The 21,716-nt window shown below is 43.8% G+C and overlaps 2 protein-coding genes across 2 annotated transcripts in view; both read left to right on the top strand.

The window, feature by feature from the left end:
- LOC144464776 (uncharacterized) overlaps window positions 1-21,716 on the top strand; it is a 199,224-nt gene that overhangs the window by 4,609 nt on the left and 172,899 nt on the right. The gene's annotated exons all lie outside the window — the stretch shown is intronic.
- Window positions 1,798-21,264, top strand: LOC144464774 (uncharacterized). Its single transcript, XM_078172683.1, has 4 exons — window positions 1,798-1,816; window positions 18,528-18,595; window positions 18,732-19,234; window positions 19,344-21,264. The coding sequence occupies exons 2-4, from the start codon at window positions 18,534-18,536 to the stop codon at window positions 19,853-19,855; spliced, it is 1,077 nt and encodes a 358-aa protein (XP_078028809.1). The 5' UTR covers window positions 1,798-1,816; window positions 18,528-18,533; the 3' UTR covers window positions 19,856-21,264.

Here is a 21,716-nt window from a genome sequence, read left to right as displayed (position 1 = left end):
AAACAGTGTGTCAGACCGTCGTGGCGGTTCCAGTGTTAATGATTGTTTCCTCATTCATACCAAAAATGTTCACACGAGGGTGAAAAATGCATTCTCTGCGTCTTCTTTCATCGTTTTGATGTCTTCTTGCAACAATAACCGCAGTGGTGGACTAAGAGTCTCATCCTACTCTCTAATGTGCTATGTGTGAGCTCAGTCCTGCGTGTTCTTTAATGAAGCAATAGGAGAAGATATTCGGTCTCAGTTAATGTAGTTTATTAAGCAGTAAAGGAATAAAATTACAGAGCTCTGGGTCTCAACTTCACGTCCCTGACGAACAACAAAGGTGTGTCAGTTCACGAAGTCTGACCTCCTGTCCTTCCCTGACCCAGTATATTTGAGCGTAACAGAGTGTCATTGTGCACGCAAGGCGTTGTCCTCTTCTCATTGGCAGTTCCACTTCCTCCTTCACCACACCACGCCCCTGCCTCCTGTTAATCTGACTCCTTCCCGCTGGCGGTGGGGGCGTGGTTCCTGTTTTGAAAGACAAGAGAACAACACAACTCCCTACACGTGCTGTACCTTACTATCTGTATATCACTTTCTATTCTTTTTACCATATATGAAACTAATTATCTAAGCATTGCGGTATGTGCTCCTCAGACTTCATGTCTCTTCCTCTCCTGTACTTCTCCACTTCTGCAAAGCAAACACATTCAGATCAGCTGAAATCATCTCAGTATTCTCATTGTTCACACATCTAAAACTTATATAGTGAAACACAACTTATAGTAAAACACATAAAATGATTCTATTCCCAACAGCAGCCATGTGTGCGCAATTACACATACAAACCGTTTGCACCTCCCTTTGACACGTGTTAAATATATACACAGTTTCTATGAACAAAACTGCTTTCAGGTTTGATAAATCACTTTCCGTGTGCTAAATTAATATATTTACATGTTTTCCTCCCAGTACACACAATTGCGTGTAAACGCCCCATATTGCTGCAAACGTACTAACTGAAAGCAGACGCGCTATTTTGCACCTTTGAAAGACGCAACCCTTAGTGCGCACTTTTAGCACATCAGTTTGTACATTTTTTTGCGCGTGCAATGAGTCTGAACACGTTTTTATACTTGCAAACCTTTAGTAGATCCGGCTCTAAGTGTGATCTGACTGAACAACCTGATACTGGTGCACACACACATCCAAATGGAGGAAGACAAAGGCCCTTTTTCTGTTTTTAAAAAGACTCTTATGGACGATCAGCTCAGTGCTTTGACACTAATGGGAATAAACATGCAAAGTCTCCTCACAGCATATGAAAGATGAAAATATCCGAGGACCCCGAGAGAAAGAGTGCAGAACTATGAATTTGCTTTATTTGTTTTCACTGTCTTTATGTTAAATGTTAAATGTGCATTGTAGGTTGAGACGTGTTCGTTGTGGTTTGTGTGTTGATGTTTTGTGAATGATTCATTTTCAATAAACAATCAATCAAATAAACAGAGGAGCTCCTGCAGCTCCCTCCTCTCTGGCTCTCTGATGTCACAGTGTGGAGCCTCAACACGCCAAGAGGAGGAGCACAAGGCTGCTCAGCTTACAGTGTGCTTAAAGGTTATTATGGGATGTATGCCCAGTGGAACGAAAAAGTGTCAGGAGCTTCTTTCTGATTGGTTGAGAGACGTTATCACACACTGAGACTGATGTTCACTGTTTCACTTCCTGTTCTTTGCCTTTAAAAATGCCTCTCAGCACCTCCTCTCTCCACTGCTCCTCGTCAGACGATCAGAACACATCAGCTGAAGAGAACCCTCTCTCACTTCACACTGTAAGTGACAATAATTATCATATGCTCAGTGTTAATTTTGGCAGCTATTGTCAATTTAGTTTTAGTCATTACATGAATTACATGAGGTCTGTATTAAGTATCATCACACATGTATTTGCTCAATTTCTTACTCTTACTGAACTAATAATTTATTCTTTGTAAATCACAACTAGTTGGTCATGGTATTAAGTTATTGGGTCTAATCCCGAGGCTACGCCGAGTGCGGACACGTAATTCAATTGTTTATAGTAGAGTGTTATTCTGGCAGCAAATGCTCCGCGTCAGCAAGGCTGAAATCATGCACCCGGTGTAGCCTCTGGGTTAGTAGAGAGCTTCTACATTCCTTAGAGAAAAGACAATGTATTACGAGGCAGTTCTGATCTAGATATCAGTAACTTCAGATCAAGACCCACTAACTGATTATTAAGGATTTACCAAGAAATAGTAAATAAATTTGGTAACACTTTATATTAAGGTACTGTAATAAGCGCTAATTAGTGCTTAATAAGCAGTTAATTAACAGTTAATAAGCATTTATAAGATGCTTATTAACATTAATAAGACTAGGCTAAGTGTTTATTACAGCATAACTGGAGCATTATAAGCATTTAATAGAAACTTTGGTAACAGTTTATAAACCGATACTAAATATTAATAAGATTTCTATTGACATTATTTATAATTTTTAAGGGTTAATTATAGAATAATAACCACATTTATTACTGGTTTATAAAACACTATAAGACCCTATAACATAAAATTAATAAGGTGTTTATTAACATTAATGAGACTAAATTAATATAAATGCCATATTACGGTTAATAAATGCTTAATTATGCACTTATTAATAGTAAATAATGATCTTTTGCAGCTACCGGATCTAATATAGGAACAGTGTCGTTATAAACTTATAACGTTAATAAACTATTAATATGCACTTATTAACATCTCATAATAAAGGGGTGTGACATGCTGACGTATTGCGGTAAGCGAGTTGTGTGTAAGCGTCTCTGTGTTGTTCTAGTGAATCCTACTAGCCTGCTTTCTGCTTTCTCACTTCAGCTGCTTTAACGTCTAATTCAAGACTTAACCCACATTAGTTCTGTTTAAGCACTTATAGCTCTCCTCCTTTTTACGACTCTATTGCTAATCTCTTAGCTGTTGTTAGCTACATTAGCTTAGCGATTGCTTCTCCTTCTGCTCTTTCTTGCTTGGTATGCCAAATGTTTAGCTATGCCTCTGCCTCCTTTAGTAACAGTGGACATTTCATTGCTACTCTGTTGCTAGGGCAACAACTTTGGTCCCTGTTTACTTCCTGTCAGCTTCTGCATTAACATACATTCAAACAGGAAATACAAAGAGACCCATTTAGAATGTTTATGTTGTCCAGTTTGAAACGGTCTATACTCAGCTTACCTGTAGAAAATGTAGAAACATGACTGGCTGCTAGTTCAAGCATGACCTTCGTCTCTGTAGCTAAAGTTGCTAGCCTAATTATTACTGACTGAATGAAGCGAATACACCTCTTCTGATTAACTGTAACATTACCGTCATTATCATAAACATCAAAATTTAGAACACACAGTCACATGTTATAACTTTGTAAGTTTAGTGGAAACTCTTGAAAATCTACATTTTATTTTAAAAATGTGGTGTGGAGTGCCCTCTACAGCTTGAAACCTGGTTACTACATTTGAAGGCGAATGATGTCACTAACCGTCCACGCTAAAGCCTGCCCTCCTCCCTTTACTCCTCCCCTTACTATTAAACCATTCTGTCCGCAGTTATCAAAGTGACAGCGAGTAGGTTGGATCAGAGCAGAGAGAGTAGTAGAGCAGAGAGAACAGCTAGTAATTTGTCCAATTGTATTGTTAGCATAGTGTATTTCAGGGTAGGTTTACAGTTAGTAGTGCCTTTATAGTATTTAGGTTAATTGGTCAAGGAGAGGTGCCGAGGCTCGGGAGTATATGTGCAGGGCAGTGAGGGAGGGAGGGGTGGATGGATGCGGTGGGCTACTGCGCGGTGAGCCCAGGCTCCCAGAGAGGGAGAAATAGAACCAAGTAGGATCAAATAAGTCCCTTCCCTTCTGCCCGTGTGACACAGTTAGGGGGGTTTTTCAAGCCACCATCGGCACAATGAAAGCCCTCGTCTCCTCTCTCCGCAGCGAGGGACAATCTTCGCTCTGCCCCCTTCCTCAGCCGCTCACCTAGTAAGAAATGTGGTTATTGTTCTATAATTAATCCTTATAAATCATAATTTATGTAAACAGACATCTTATTAATTAATATTTAGGATAGTTTTATAAACTGTTATCAAGTTTCTATTAAGTGCTTATAATGCTCCTATATGCAATAATAACTGTGTTAATTGTGCTATAATTAACACCAATATAATCTTATTAATGGTAATAAACATCTTATAAGTGCTCATTAACTGGTTAATTGGTGCTTATTAAGCATTAATTAACACTTATTACAGCACCTTAAGGCAGCAGCCTCAGCAAAGAAGCCCAGACAGTCCTCTCCCCAGCCACTTCTGTCAGTTCTTCCATGGGAACCCCGAGGCGTTCCCAGGCCAGCCGGGCAATGTAGTCCCTCCAGTGTGTCCTGGGGCGGCCCCGAGGTCTCCTCCCGGTTGGACATGCCCGAAACACCTCCCAAGGGAGGCGTCCGGGAGGCATCCTTACCAGATGCCCGAACCACCTCAACTGGCTCCTCTCGATGTGGAGGAGCAGCGGCTCTACTCCGAGCCCCTCCTGGATGTCCGAGCTCCTCACCCTATCACTAAGGCTGAGCCCAGCCACCCTGCGGAGGAAACTCATTTCAGCCGCTTGTACTCGCGATCTCGTTCTTTCGGTCACTACCCAGAGCTCATGACCATAGGTGAGGGTTGGAACATAGATCGACTGGTAAATCAGGAGCTTCGCTGTCTGGCTAAGCTCCCTTTTCACCTTTCCACGCAATGTTGCAGAGGCGTGTCAACCAGGACAGCCCTACAACATCCAGAGCCTTGAGATATCCAGGGCGAATCTCATCCCCCCCCGGGGCTCCGCCGCCTCGGAGTTGCCTCACTACCTCAGCGATTTCTGCCCCAGAAATTGGACGACCCGCCCCTGAGACCCCCGGCTCTGCTTCCTCACTGGAATACGTGTTGGTGGGATTGAGGAGCTCCTCAAAGTATTCCTTCCACCGCCCGACAATGTCCCCAGTTGACGTCAGCAGCTCCCAGCCCCCACTGTAAACAGTATGAGCAAGTTGCCACCTTCCCCCCCTGGGGCGCCAGACGGTTTGCCAGAACCTCTTTGGAGCCCATCGATAGTCCTTCGCCATGGCCTCACCGAACTCCCCCCACGCCCGAGTTTTTGCATCTGCAACTGCCGCTGCTGCGCTCCGCTTGGCCCGCCGGTACCTGTCAGCTGCTTCCAGAGACCCACAGACCAACCATGCCCTGTAGGCAATGTCCCCCTCTGCCCTCGGGACACGGTGGAAGCTCTCCCAGAGGTGGGAGCTGAAGATCATTTGGACAGGTTCTTCCACCAGGCGTTCCCAGCAGACCCTTACTGCCTGCCAGGTCTGTGTGGCGTCCCCCCCTGCCATCTCATCCAGCTCACCACCAGGTGGTAATCAAACATCCTTATGTTTGAACATGGTGTTAGTTATGACCAAACTGCGACCCGCACAGAAGTCCAATAACACCACTTGGGTTCAGATCGGGCAGGCCATTTCTCCCAATCACACCCCTCCAGGTCCCGCTGTGATTGCCCACGTGAGCGTTGAAGTCCCCCAGCAGATCAATGGAGTCCCCGGTCTGGAGAGTCTGGGGGCTATCAGAAAGCCCAACCCGGCCCTCCACCTCTCACCCGGAGCAACTCCAGCAAAGGAGAGAATCCAACCCCTCTCAAGGACTTGGGATCCAGAGCCGGAACTATGTGTCGAGGTGAGGCCGACTATATCTAGCCGGTAGCGCTCAACCTCTTCCACAAGCTCCGGCTCCTTCCCTGCCAGAGAGGTGACATTCCGTGTCCCAAGAGCCAACTTCTGTAGCCGAGGATCGAACCGCCAAAGCCCCCACCTTGGTCTGCTGCCCAAACCACATAGCACTGATCCCTTCTGGATCCCTCTGCGGGTGGTGGGTCTACAGGGGGATGAGCCTCCCTGATGTCTCTCTAACACTCTCTGATGTCTCTAACACTCTCTGATGTCTCTAACACTCTCTGATGTCTCTCTAACACTCCCTGATGTCTCTAACACTCTCTGATGTCTCTAACACTCTCTGATGTCTCTCTAACACTCCCTGATGTCTCTAACACTCTCTGATGTCTCTAACACTTTCTGATGTCTCTCTAACACTCTCTGATGTCTCTAACACTCTCTGATGTCTCTAACACTCTCTGATGTCTCTCTAACACTCTCTGATGTCTCTCTAACACTCCCTGATGTCTCTAACACTCTCTGATGTCTCTCTAACACTCTCTGATGTCTCTCTAACACTCCCTGATGTCTCTAACACTCTCTGATGTCTCTAACACTCTCTGATGTCTCTCTAACACTCTCTGATGTCTCTAACACTCTCTGATGTCTCTAACACTCTCTGATGTCTCTCTAACACTCTCTGATGTCTCTCTAACACTCTCTGATGTCTCTCTAACACTCCCTGATGTCTCTAACACTCCCTGATGTCTCTAACACTCTCTGATGTCTCTAACACTCTCTGATGTCTCTAACACTCTCTGATGTCTCTCTAACACTCTCTGATGTCTCTAACACTCTCTGATGTCTCTAACACTCTCTGATGTCTCTAACACTCTCTGATGTCTCTCTAACACTCTCTGATGTCTCTAACACTCTCTGATGTCTCTCTAACACTCTCTGATGTCTCTCTAACACTCCCTGATGTCTCTAACACTCTCTGATGTCTCTCTAACACTCCCTGATGTCTCTAACACTCTCTGATGTCTCTAACACTCTCTGATGTCTCTCTAACACTCTCTGATGTCTCTCTAACACTCTCTGATGTCTCTAACACTCTCTGATGTCTCTCTAACACTCTCTGATGTCTCTCTAACACTCTCTGATGTCTCTCTAACACTCTCTGATGTCTCTAACACTCTCTGATGTCTCTCTAACACTCTCTGATGTCTCTAACACTCTCTGATGTCTCTAACACTCCCTGATGTCTCTAACACTCTCTGATGTCTCTAACACTCTCTGATGTCTCTCTAACACTCCCTGATGTCTCTAACACTCTCTGATGTCTCTAACACTCCCTGATGTCTCTAACACTCTCTGATGTCTCTAACACTCTCTGATGTCTCTCTAACACTCTCTGATGTCTCTAACACTCTCTGATGTCTCTCTAACACTCTCTGATGTCTCTAACACTCTCTGATGTCTCTCTAACACTCTCTGATGTCTCTAACACTCTCTGATGTCTCTAACACTCTCTGATGTCTCTCTAACACTCTCTGATGTCTCTCTAACACTCCCTGATGTCTCTCTAACACTCTCTGATGTCTCTCTAACACTCTCTGATGTCTCTAACACTCTCTGATGTCTCTAACACTCTCTGATGTCTCTCTAACACTCCCTGATGTCTCTAACACTCTCTGATGTCTCTAACACTCCCTGATGTCTCTAACACTCTCTGATGTCTCTAACACTCTCTGATGTCTCTCTAACACTCTCTGATGTCTCTAACACTCTCTGATGTCTCTCTAACACTCTCTGATGTCTCTAACACTCTCTGATGTCTCTCTAACACTCTCTGATGTCTCTAACACTCTCTGATGTCTCTAACACTCTCTGATGTCTCTCTAACACTCTCTGATGTCTCTCTAACACTCCCTGATGTCTCTCTAACACTCTCTGATGTCTCTCTAACACTCTCTGATGTCTCTAACACTCCCTGATGTCTCTCTAACACTCTCTGATGTCTCTAACACTCCCTGATGTCTCTAACACTCTCTGATGTCTCTAACACTCCCTGATGTCTCTCTAACACTCTCTGATGTCTCTAACACTCCCTGATGTCTCTAACACTCTCTGATGTCTGTAACACTCCCTGATGTCTCTAACACTCCCTGATGTCTCTAACACTCTCTGATGTCTCTAACACTCTCTGATGTCTCTCTAACACTCCCTGATGTCTCTAACACTCTCTGATGTCTCTAACACTCTCTGATGTCTCTAACACTCCCTGATGTCTCTAACACTCTCTGATGTCTCTAACACTCCCTGATGTCTCTAACACTCTCTGATGTCTCTAACACTCTCTGATGTCTCTCTAACACTCTCTGATGTCTCTAACACTCTCTGATGTCTCTCTAACACTCTCTGATGTCTCTAACACTCTCTGATGTCTCTCTAACACTCTCTGATGTCTCTAACACTCTCTGATGTCTCTCTAACACTCTCTGATGTCTCTAACACTCCCTGATGTCTCTCTAACACTCTCTGATGTCTCTAACACTCCCTGATGTCTCTAACACTCTCTGATGTCTCTAACACTCCCTGATGTCTCTCTAACACTCTCTGATGTCTCTCTAACACTCTCTGATGTCTCTCTAACACTCCCTGATGTCTCTCTAACACTCTCTGATGTCTCTCTAACACTCCCTGATGTCTCTAACACTCCCTGATGTCTCTCTAACACTCTCTGATGTCTCTCTAACACTCTCTGATGTCTCTCTAACACTCCCTGATGTCTCTCTAACACTCTCTGATGTCTCTCTAACACTCTCTGATGTCTCTCTAACACTCCCTGATGTCTCTCTAACACTCTCTGATGTCTCTCTAACACTCCCTGATGTCTCTCTAACACTCCCTGATGTCTCTCTAACACTCTCTGATGTCTCTAACACTCCCTGATGTCTCTCTAACACTCTCTGATGTCTCTAACACTCCCTGATGTCTCTCTAACACTCCCTGATGTCTCTCTAACACTCCCTGATGTCTCTAACACTCCCTGATGTCTCTCTAACACTCTCTGATGTCTCTAACACTCTCTGATGTCTCTAACACTCTCTGATGTCTCTAACACTCCCTGATGTCTCTCTAACACTCTCTGATGTCTCTCTAACACTCTCTGATGTCTCTAACACTCCCTGATGTCTCTCTAACACTCTCTGATGTCTCTAACACTCTCTGATGTCTCTAACACTCTCTGATGTCTCTAACACTCCCTGATGTCTCTCTAACACTCTCTGATGTCTCTAACACTCTCTGATGTCTCTAACACTCCCTGATGTCTCTAACACTCTCTGATGTCTCTAACACTCTCTGATGTCTCTCTAACACTCCCTGATGTCTCTCTAACACTCTCTGATGTCTCTAACACTCCCTGATGTCTCTCTAACACTCTCTGATGTCTCTCTAACACTCTCTGATGTCTCTAACACTCCCTGATGTCTCTCTAACACTCTCTGATGTCTCTAACACTCTCTGATGTCTCTAACACTCTCTGATGTCTCTAACACTCCCTGATGTCTCTAACACTCTCTGATGTCTCTAACACTCTCTGATGTCTCTCTAACACTCTCTGATGTCTCTAACACTCCCTGATGTCTCTCTAACACTCTCTGATGTCTCTAACACTCCCTGATGTCTCTCTAACACTCTCTGATGTCTCTAACACTCCCTGATGTCTCTAACACTCCCTGATGTCTCTCTAACACTCTCTGATGTCTCTCTAACACTCTCTGATGTCTCTCTAACACTCCCTGATGTCTCTCTAACACTCTCTGATGTCTCTAACACTCTCTGATGTCTCTAACACTCCCTGATGTCTCTAACACTCTCTGGTGTCTCTAACACTCTCTGATGTCTCTAACACTCCCTGATGTCTCTAACACTCTCTGATGTCTCTAACACTCTCTGATGTCTCTCTAACACTCCCTGATGTCTCTCTAACACTCTCTGATGTCTCTAACACTCCCTGATGTCTCTCTAACACTCTCTGATGTCTCTCTAACACTCTCTGATGTCTCTAACACTCTCTGATGTCTCTAACACTCTCTGATGTCTCTCTAACACTCTCTGATGTCTCTAACACTCTCTGATGTCTCTAACACTCTCTGATGTCTCTCTAACACTCCCTGATGTCTCTCTAACACTCTCTGATGTCTCTAACACTCCCGGATGTCTCTAACACTCTCTGATGTCTCTCTAACACTCCCTGATGTCTCTCTAACACTCCCTGATGTCTCTCTAACACTCTCTGATGTCTCTAACACTCCCTGATGTCTCTCTAACACTCTCTGATGTCTCTAACACTCCCTGATGTCTCTCTAACACTCCCTGATGTCTCTCTAACACTCCCTGATGTCTCTAACACTCCCTGATGTCTCTCTAACACTCTCTGATGTCTCTAACACTCTCTGATGTCTCTAACACTCTCTGATGTCTCTAACAATCCCTGATGTCTCTCTAACACTCTCTGATGTCTCTAACACTCTCTGATGTCTCTCTAACACTCTCTGATGTCTCTAACACTCTCTGATGTCTCTAACACTCTCTGATGTCTCTAACACTCTCTGATGTCTCTCTAACACTCCCTGATGTCTCTAACACTCTCTGATGTCTCTAACACTCCCTGATGTCTCTCTAACACTCTCTGATGTCTCTAACACTCTCTGATGTCTCTAACACTCCCTGATGTCTCTCTAACACTCTCTGATGTCTCTCTAACACTCTCTGATGTCTCTCTAACACTCCCTGATGTCTCTAACACTCTCTGATGTCTCTAACACTCCCTGATGTCTCTAACACTCCCTGATGTCTCTAACACTCTCTGATGTCTCTAACACTCCCTGATGTCTCTCTAACACTCTCTGATGTCTCTAACACTCCCTGATGTCTCTAACACTCTCTGATGTCTCTAACACTCCCTGATGTCTCTAACACTCTCTGATGTCTCTAACACTCCCTGATGTCTCTCTAACACTCTCTGATGTCTCTAACACTCCCTGATGTCTCTAACACTCTCTGATGTCTCTCTAACACTCTCTGATGTCTCTAACACTCTCTGATGTCTCTAACACTCCCTGATGTCTCTAACACTCTCTGATGTCTCTCTAACACTCTCTGATGTCTCTAACACTCCCTGATGTCTCTAACACTCTCTGATGTCTCTAACACTCCCTGATGTCTCTAACACTCCCTGATGTCTCTAACACTCTCTGATGTCTCTAACACTCCCTGATGTCTCTAACACTCCTGATGTCTCTCTAACACTCCCTGATGTCTCTCTAACACTCTCTGATGTCTCTAACACTCCCTGATGTCTCTCTAACACTCCCTGATGTCTCTAACACTCTCTGATGTCTCTAACACTCTCTGATGTCTCTAACACTCTCTGATGTCTCTCTAACACTCTCTGATGTCTCTAACACTCTCTGATGTCTCTCTAACACTCTCTGATGTCTCTCTAACACTCTCTGATGTCTCTAACACTCTCTGATGTCTCTAACACTCCCTGATGTCTCTAACGCTCTCTGATGTCTCTAACACTCTCTGATGTCTCTAACGCTCTCTGATGTCTCTCTAACACTCTCTGATGTCTCTAACGCTCTCTGATGTCTCTCTAACACTCTCTGATGTCTCTAACGCTCTCTGATGTCCCTAACACTCCCTGATGTCTCTAACGCTCTCTGATGTCTCTAACACTCTCTGATGTCTCTAACACTCCCTGATGTCTCTAACACTCTCTGATGTCTCTAACACTCTCTGATGTCTCTAACACTCTCTGATGTCTCTAACACTCCCTGATGTCTCTAACACTCTCTGATGTCTCTAACACTCCCTGATGTCTCTCTAACACTCTCTGATGTCTCTAACACTCTCTGATGTCTCTCTAACACTCTCTGATGTCTCTAACACTCTCTGATGTCTCTAACACTCTCTGATGTCTCTAACACTCCCTGATGTCTCTAACACTCTCTGATGTCTCTAACACTCCCTGATGTCTCTCTAACACTCTCTGATGTCTCTAACACTCCCTGATGTCTCTAACACTCTCTGATGTCTCTAACACTCTCTGATGTCTCTAACACTCTCTGATGTCTCTCTAACACTCCCTGATGTCTCTCTAACACTCTCTGATGTCTCTAACACTCTCTGATGTCTCTAACACTCTCTGATGTCTCTAACACTCCCTGATGTCTCTCTAACACTCTCTGATGTCTCTAACGCTCTCTGATGTCTCTAACACTCCCTGATGTCTCTAACACTCCCTGATGTCTCTAACACTCTCTGATGTCTCTAACACTCTCTGATGTCTCTCTAACACTCCCTGATGTCTCTAACACTCTCTGATGTCTCTAACACTCTCTGATGTCTCTAACGCTCTCTGATGTCTCTAACACTCTCTGATGTCTCTAACACTCCCTGATGTCTCTAACACTCCCTGATGTCTCTAACACTCTCTGATGTCTCTAACACTCTCTGATGTCTCTCTAACACTCTCTGATGTCTCTAACACTCTCTGATGTCTCTAACACTCTCTGATGTCTCTCTAACACTCTCTGATGTCTCTCTAACACTCTCTGATGTCTCTAACACTCTCTGATGTCTCTCTAACACTCCCTGATGTCTCTCTAACACTCTCTGATGTCTCTAACACTCTCTGATGTCTCTCTAACACTCTCTGATGTCTCTCTAACACTCTCTGATGTCTCTCTAACACTCTCTGATGTCTCTAACACTCTCTGATGTCTCTCTAACACTCCCTGATGTCTCTCTAACACTCTCTGATGTCTCTCTAACACTCCCTGATGTCTCTCTAACACTCTCTGATGTCTCTCTAACACTCTCTGATGTCTCTAACACTCTCTGATGTCTCTAACACTCTCTGATGTCTCTCTAACACTCTCTGATGTCTCTCTAACACTCTCTGATGTCTCTAACGCTCTATGATGTCTCTAACACTCTCTGATGTCTCTCTAACACTCTCTGATGTCTCTCTAACACTCCCTGATGTCTCTCTAACACTCCCTGATGTCTCTCTAACACTCCCTGATGTCTCTCTAACACTCTCTGATGTCTCTAACACTCTCTGATGTCTCTCTAACACTCCCTGATGTCTCTCTAACACTCTCTGATGTCTGTCTAACACTCTCTGATGTCTCTCTAACACTCTCTGATGTCTCTCTAACACTCCCTGATGTCTCTCTAACACTCTCTGATGTCTGTCTAACACTCTCTGATGTCTCTCTAACACTCTCTGATGTCTCTCTAACACTCCCTGATGTCTCTCTAACACTCCCTGATGTCTGTCTAACACTCTCTGATGTCTCTCTAACACTCTCTGATGTCTCTCTAACACTCCCTGATGTCTCTCTAACACTCTCTGATGTCTCTAACACTCCCTGATGTCTCTCTAACACTCCCTGATGTCTCTCTAACACTCTCTGATGTCTCTAACACTCCCTGATGTCTCTAACACTCTCTGATGTCTCTCTAACACTCTCTGATGTCTCTCTAACACTCTCTGATGTCTCTAACACTCCCTGATGTCTCTCTAACACTCTCTGATGTCTCTAACACTCTCTGATGTCTCTCTAACACTCCCTGATGTCTCTCTAACACTCCCTGATGTCTCTCTAACACTCTCTGATGTCTCTCTAACACTCCCTGATGTCTCTCTAACACTCCCTGATGTCTCTAACACTCTCTGATGTCTCTAACACTCTCTGATGTCTCTAACACTCTCTGATGTCTCTCTAACACTCCCTGATGTCTCTCTAACACTCTCTGATGTCACTAACACTCTCTGATGTCTCTAACACTCTCTGATGTCTCTAACACTCCCTGATGTCTCTAACACTCCCTGATGTCTCTCTAACACTCTCTGATGTCTCTAACACTCTCTGATGTCTCTAACACTCTCTGATGTCTCTAACACTCCCTGATGTCTCTAACACTCTCTGATGTCTCTAACACTCTCTGATGTCTCTCTAACACTCTCTGATGTCTCTAACATTCTCTGATGTCTCTAACACTCTCTGATGTCTCTAACACTCCCTGATGTCTCTCTAACACTCTCTGATGTCTCTCTAACACTCTCTGATGTCTCTAACACTCTCTGATGTCTCTCTAACACTCTCTGATGTCACTAACACTCTCTGATGTCTCTCTAACACTCTCTGATGTCTCTAACACTCTCTGATGTCTCTAACACTCTCTGATGTCTTTCTAACACTCTCTGATGTCTCTAACACTCTCTGATGTCTCTAACACTCCCTGATGTCTCTAACACTCTCTGATGTCTTTCTAACACTCTCTGATGTCTCTAACACTCTCTGATGTCTCTAACACTCTCTGATGTCTTTCTAACACTCTCTGATGTCTCTAACACTCTCTGATGTCTCTCTAACACTCTCTGATGTCTCTAACACTCCCTGATGTCTCTCTAACACTCTCTGATGTCTCTAACACTCTCTGATGTCTCTAACACTCTCTGATGTCTTTCTAACACTCTCTGATGTCTCTAACACTCTCTGATGTCTCTAACACTCCCTGATGTCTCTAACACTCTCTGATGTCTCTCTAACACTCTCTGATGTCTCTAACACTCTCTGATGTCTCTCTAACACTCCCTGATGTCTCTCTAACACTCCCTGATGTCTCTCTAACACTCTCTGATGTCTCTCTAACACTCTCTGATGTCTCTAACACTCTCTGATGTCTCTAACACTCCCTGATGTCTCTCTAACACTCTCTGATGTCTCTCTAACACTCTCTGATGTCTCTAACGCTCTATGATGTCTCTAACACTCTCTGATGTCTCTCTAACACTCTCTGATGTCTCTCTAACACTCCCTGATGTCTCTCTAACACTCTCTGATGTCTCTCTAACACTCCCTGATGTCTCTCTAACACTCTCTGATGTCTGTCTAACACTCTCTGATGTCTCTCTAACACTCTCTGATGTCTCTCTAACACTCCCTGATGTCTCTCTAACACTCTCTGATGTCTGTCTAACACTCTCTGATGTCTCTCTAACACTCTCTGATGTCTCTCTAACACTCCCTGATGTCTCTCTAACACTCCCTGATGTCTGTCTAACACTCTCTGATGTCTCTCTAACACTCTCTGATGTCTCTCTAACACTCTCTGATGTCTCTAACACTCTCTGATGTCTCTCTAACACTCTCTGATGTCTCTAACACTCCCTGATGTCTCTCTAACACTCCCTGATGTCTCTAACACTCTCTGATGTCTCTAACACTCTCTGATGTCTCTCTAACACTCCCTGATGTCTCTCTAACACTCTCTGATGTCTCTCTAACACTCCCTGATGTCTCTCTAACACTCCCTGATGTCTCTAACACTCTCTGATGTCTCTAACACTCTCTGATGTCTCTAACACTCTCTGATGTCTCTCTAACACTCCCTGATGTCTCTCTAACACTCTCTGATGTCACTAACACTCTCTGATGTCTCTAACACTCTCTGATGTCTCTAACACTCCCTGATGTCTCTAACACTCCCTGATGTCTCTCTAACACTCTCTGATGTCTCTAACACTCTCTGATGTCTCTAACACTCTCTGATGTCTCTAACACTCCCTGATGTCTCTAACACTCTCTGATGTCTCTCTAACACTCTCTGATGTCTCTAACACTCTCTGATGTCTCTCTAACACTCTCTGATGTCTCTAACATTCTCTGATGTCTCTAACACTCTCTGATGTCTCTAACACTCCCTGATGTCTCTCTAACACTCTCTGATGTCTCTAACACTCTCTGATGTCTCTAACACTCTCTGATGTCTCTCTAACACTCTCTGATGTCTCTAACACTCTCTGATGTCTCTAACACTCTCTGATGTCTCTAACACTCTCTGATGTCTCTAACACTCTCTGATGTCTCTAACACTCTCTGATGTCTCTCTAACACTCTCTGATGTCTCTAACACTCTCTGATGTCTCTAACACTCCCTGACGTCTCTAACACTCCCTGATGTCTCTCTAACACTCTCTGATGTCTCTAACACTCTCTGATGTCTCTAACACTCCCTGATGTCTCTAACACTCCCTGATGTCTCTAACACTCTCTGATGTCTCTAACACTCCCTGATGTCTCTCTAACACTCTCTGATGTCTCTAACACTCTCTGATGTCTCTAACACTCCCTGATGTCTCTCTAACACTCTCTGATGTCTCTAACACTCTCTGATGTCTCTAACACTCCCTGATGTCTCTAACACTCCCTGATGTCTCTAACACTCTCTGATGTCTCTAACACTCCCTGACGTCTCTAACACTCCCTGATGTCTCTCTAACACTCTCTGATGTCTCTAACACTCCCTGATGTCTCTAACACTCTCTGATGTCTCTAACACTCTCTGATGTCTCTAACACTCTCTGATGTCTCTAACACTCCCTGATGTCTCTCTAACACTCTCTGATGTCTCTCTAACACTCTCTGATGTCTCTAACACTCTCTGATGTCTCTCTAACACTCTCTGATGTCTCTAACACTCTCTGATGTCTCTCTAACACTCTCTGATGTCTCTAACACTCTCTGATGTCTCTAACACTCTCTGATGTCTCTCTAACACTCTCTGATGTCTCTAACACTCTCTGATGTCTCTCTAACACTCTCTGATGTCTCTAACACTCTCTGATGTCTCTAACACTCCCTGATGTCTCTAACACTCTCTGATGTCTCTCTAACACTCTCTGATGTCTCTAACACTCCCTGATGTCTCTCTAACACTCCCTGATGTCTCTAACACTCTCTGATGTCTCTAACACTCTCTGATGTCTCTAACACTCTCTGATGTCTTTCTAACACTCTCTGATGTCTCTAACACTCTCTGATGTCTCTAACACTCCCTGATGTCTCTAACACTCTCTGATGTCTCTCTAACACTCTCTGATGTCTCTAACACTCCCTGATGTCTCTCTAACACTCCCTGATGTCTCTCTAACACTCCCTGATGTCTCTAACACTCTCTGATGTCTCTAACACTCTCTGATGTCTCTCTAACACTCCCTGATGTCTCTAACACTCTCTGATGTCTCTAACACTCTCTGATGTCTCTCTAACACTCTCTGATGTCTCTAACACTCTCTGATGTCTCTAACACTCTCTGATGTCTCTCTAACACTCTCTGATGTCTCTCTAACACTCTCTGATGTCTCTCTAACACTCTCTGATGTCTCTCTAACACTCTCTGATGTCTCTAACACTCCCTGATGTCTCTAACACTCTCTGATGTCTCTCTAATACTCCCTGATGTCTCTAACACTCTCTGATGTCTCTAACACTCTCTGATGTCTCTCTAACACTCTCTGATGTCTCTAACACTCTCTGATGTCTCTAACACTCTCTGATGTCTCTCTAACACTCTCTGATGTCTCTCTAACACTCTCTGATGTCTCTAACACTCTCTGATGTCTCTAACACTCTCTGATGTCTCTCTAACACTCTCTGATGTCTCTAACACTCTCTGATGTCTCTAACACTCTCTGATGTCTCTCTAACACTCTCTGATGTCTCTAACACTCTCTGATGTCTCTAACACTCTCTGATGTCTCTAACACTCTCTGATGTCTCTCTAACACTCCCTGATGTCTCTAACACTCTCTGATGTCTCTAACACTCTCTGATGTCTCTCTAACACTCTCTGATGTCTCTAACACTCTCTGATGTCTCTAACACTCTCTGATGTCTCTAACACTCTCTGATGTCTCTCTAACACTCCCTGATGTCTCTAACACTCTCTGATGTCTCTCTAACACTCCCTGATGTCTCTAACACTCTCTGATGTCTCTAACACTCTCTGATGTCTCTAACACTCTCTGATGTCTCTCTAACACTCCCTGATGTCTCTAACACTCTCTGATGTCTCTAACACTCTCTGATGTCTCTCTAACACTCCCTGATGTCTCTAACACTCTCTGATGTCTCTAACACTCTCTGATGTCTCTAACACTCTCTGATGTCTCTCTAACACTCCCTGATGTCTCTAACACTCTCTGATGTCTCTCTAACACTCTCTGATGTCTCTAACACTCTCTGATGTCTCTCTAACACTCCCTGATGTCTCTAACACTCTCTGATGTCTCTAACACTCTCTGATGTCTCTAACACTCTCTGATGTCTCTCTAACACTCTCTGATGTCTCTAACACTCTCTGATGTCTCTCTAACACTCTCTGATGTCTCTAACACTCTCTGATGTCTCTCTAACACTCCCTGATGTCTCTAACACTCTCTGATGTCTCTAACACTCCCTGATGTCTCTCTAACACTCTCTGATGTCTCTCTAACACTCTCTGATGTCTCTCTAACACTCTCTGATGTCTCTAACACTCTCTGATGTCTCTAACACTCCCTGATGTCTCTAACACTCTCTGATGTCTCTAACACTCTCTGATGTCTCTCTAACACTCCCTGATGTCTCTCTAACACGTTTTTAACCCATAGCCCTGTTGATCGAGTTTACCGAGTGCTGTCAGTAGGAAAACTAACGAGAACATTTGGCACAACATTGACTGAATATCAGAAAGGCAGCTAAAGTGAACCTATGGGGGCAGCCAATCTTAAGTTTCACTCTCAGTTTAACTGCCCACATAGGTTCCCTTTAAAACATAAACTTGTCATCCATGATTGTGTCATGTTTGAGTAGACTTTTGCCATTCATGTGAGGTTTGAGTTCATGATATTGCAACATGAGTTTATTTAATATAGAGTTTCTTTCCCTAAGTCCAAGATGGCGTATTCCACTGTCTGTGGACATGGGTTCAGGCGTGGAGAGACTGCCTACAGATGCAGGTCAGAAGCTCACACTTCATGCTTATGTCCATGCATACTCTTGTAACACACAATTAAGCGAACTACTGTCACCACATCAATTAATCTGGTGTCTGCCCTAAGGTTAACTTTAATCTGTTCCTCTGTAAACCCACAGCTCTGTAGTGCTGCAGCACCCGGAGTTGAGAAAACTGGCCGAAGCTGTGATTGGTCCCTTGAAGAGTGGGCTTCAATCCTTCAACACCGTCACAGACTTACTCCTCAGCGTGAATGCAGACATCATCCTTCCTGGATGCCAGACCTTTGATGAGATCAGGAAAGAGATTGAAAGCATGAAGCAGGAGTTAGAAAGATCAGAGCAGGTGGCCAAACAGGAGCTTCTAAAGCTGGATGGGGACACTGAGCGTCTCACTGCAGAGCAGAGTTGTTTAGCCGAGGAGAAACAGAAGAGAGAGGGGGAGTTACAGAATTATAGAATAGAGCTGAAGTCACATCAGGAGTCTTTAGAGAGGAATCAGGAAAAACTGAGAGAAGCGAGATGTCGTGTGAAGAAGGCAGAAGAGGCCTATGACGACATGAGTCGGAGGAGAGATGAGGCCCAGACAAAGAGGGATGTTGGGATTGGTCTCATGGCGATCCCAATCGTTGGATGGATTGCTGGTAAGAAAATATTTGCTCTGTCTTTGAATTAATTAAAACAATCAAGTGATCATTGTATTTTTAGCACTGCTGGTATTATGAATACTTTAATTATCAATATTCTTTGCAGGGTCAGTCTTGATTGGAGTTGGCCAGGTAGACATGGATCAGGCCTCTAACTCGATGGAGTCTGCTAGGAGTGAAGTACGTGAATTTGAATCTCAGGAGGAAATGTTCTCTAGAAATGTATCTGAGTATAGATCCAAAATTAGTCAAACTCAGGCCAACATTCAAACTACAGACGATAGGATTCATCAGACAGAGGCCTCACTGCAGGACTTGTCCAAGAAGCGGGAGGTCGTTGCTGATATCCAGGCTAAAACTAGACAAGCTGTCTGTCAACTGGGGAGGCTGAGTGGGGTGGGGAGTGTGGCGGAGCTGCAGACCCGACGTCTGATCCTGCTAGAGCCAGTCATGAAGGTGATGGAAGAGATGACATCAGCACTGGGGCAGATCACCGGAGATCAGTTGCTGCATTCAGAGGGCATCCAGAGCCTGATGTTGGATATGAGAAAGAACAGGGAGAAATTATTCCAACTTGCTGACACCAGAGATACTCATTCAGATGATGACTATTGCTAATGTGTTGGTCCTTCTCAGACATTGCTAGAAAGTTCTTTTTTATGTGAATTTGCAATTCTTCTAATGCTGATTATAGGCTACGGTTACATGATGGCTTCTCATTCAGAATGAAATAAATCTGAATGAAATCATTCTAAATTAAAGTCTTTCCAGGTAGTTTACATGAGAAATATTCATTCTGAATGAGGGTTTACACAGAGATCAGTTAATCACCTTTAATCGGGTCCGCACAAGGTTTGGGGCAGGGAAGGTTTCTGATTGGATAGGGGGCGGGTGTTACGTGTTTACGTTTACCGGAAGAAAACACTGTAGTCCTCGCTCCGGATAACAAGATGCTTGACGACGCCGTTCTTAGTGCCTTTTTCAGGCTTGTTTTGCTTATATTCTTGAAGCAGCAGTACGACAACAACCTTGTTCTGCTAATGCTTCGTCTGTTGAGGAGGAGAAGGGAGGTAGAAGGTCGAAGAAGGGAGATAGAAGACCGTGCTGTGGAGAATGGAAACTGCTGAGTGCAACGAGTCCGACTGCTCTATCTCAGCCCGTTGCTATGCGCGCTATATACGTCATGGCGCCAGAAGGGCAAGGAAACGAGCATGTGCAGAAAGACCGGAATGAACTTAAAGAGGAATGAGTGTATACAAGTGCGAGAAATTCTTCCATCGGAATGATAAACGGAATAAACCACCCCCTTTAATCGGATTTAATTTTCAATCGGAATGACCACTTTTAATCGGAATGGCCTTTCATTCCGATTAAAAGTGGAATTAAACTGTCCATGTAAATGTACTGACTATGTCAGAGCGCATACAGAGCCTCATGGGATATGAAGGCAAACCAGAAGAAATTACAAATATATCTATGAATGAAGATCAATCTGAGATTAGTTAATACTGACAAAAAGGAGTGTGTCCTGTGTGCTTTAGTGATTCATATAAGGCACATTTTAATTAGTGAGTTTACTGAGAGATGCAGGAAACCTGCAGCAACCAGCTGATATACTGGTGCAAATTCCCCATGGTAAGAATGAGTCCTTCTACAATGTTGTTGATGGTGATATATTTAAATGTAGGAAGGGAAGAAGGAAAATATTTACACGTTAATTGATGGTGATGGTCAACAGCTGAGTTTTATTAGTTTGAGGTGATATTTGCATCAGGCTCAAGACTGTAAACAGATCATCACAGACACATCACATGACATGTCTAAAGATAAATGGTAGTGGGACACTTGGAATTAGCTTCCTGAAGATTCTACTTTACTTTGTAAAGATGAAGAATTTCAAATCATTTTCTGTCTACATTATTTCACTGTTTATTTCTGCTCAAATTGTTTGTCACTTTGTTTTGTGGTGAAGTTTGCATGGGTAAATAAAAGAATATGGAATCTTTATTCTATATCTATAAATCCAAGGAATGTCTGTCTCTGTGTGTCTCCGTGTGTTCCTCACATCTCTCTCAAACTGCTGACAGACTCTGACTTTGGTAGGTGTATTGCTGAGGGCACAAGTGAGAGCAGTTCAAAACACTTACAGTTTCATTGTTGTTCCAAATGATTTGCCCAACACTGGACCTAAGCCTGAACACCATCAAACAAATTACTATTCTATTTATTCTCAACTGTGAGGCTGATTTTTTTTTTCTCTCAAACTCCAAACTTTGGGATGTGTTTCAGTTTGTGGACATACAGTTAAAGCCAAGGCTTTGAACCAGTTCACGGAACGAAAACCAGAAACTTTTTATGTGTCACTTGGAACAAAAACAAAACCAGAAACTTTATACCTTTCTATGGTCCGGCGTACGCACTGCTGTATTTTGTCAGCTGGTGGCACACAGAGGCAATGCAGAGCAACAACAGGCCTGCT

The sequence above is a fragment of the Epinephelus lanceolatus genome, chromosome 11 (genome assembly GCF_041903045.1).
Source record: "Epinephelus lanceolatus isolate andai-2023 chromosome 11, ASM4190304v1, whole genome shotgun sequence".
Classification (NCBI taxonomy): domain Eukaryota; kingdom Metazoa; phylum Chordata; class Actinopteri; order Perciformes; family Serranidae; genus Epinephelus; species Epinephelus lanceolatus.
The sequence above is the reverse complement of the archived record's forward strand: the minus strand, read 5'-3'. Positions and strand labels throughout refer to the sequence as shown.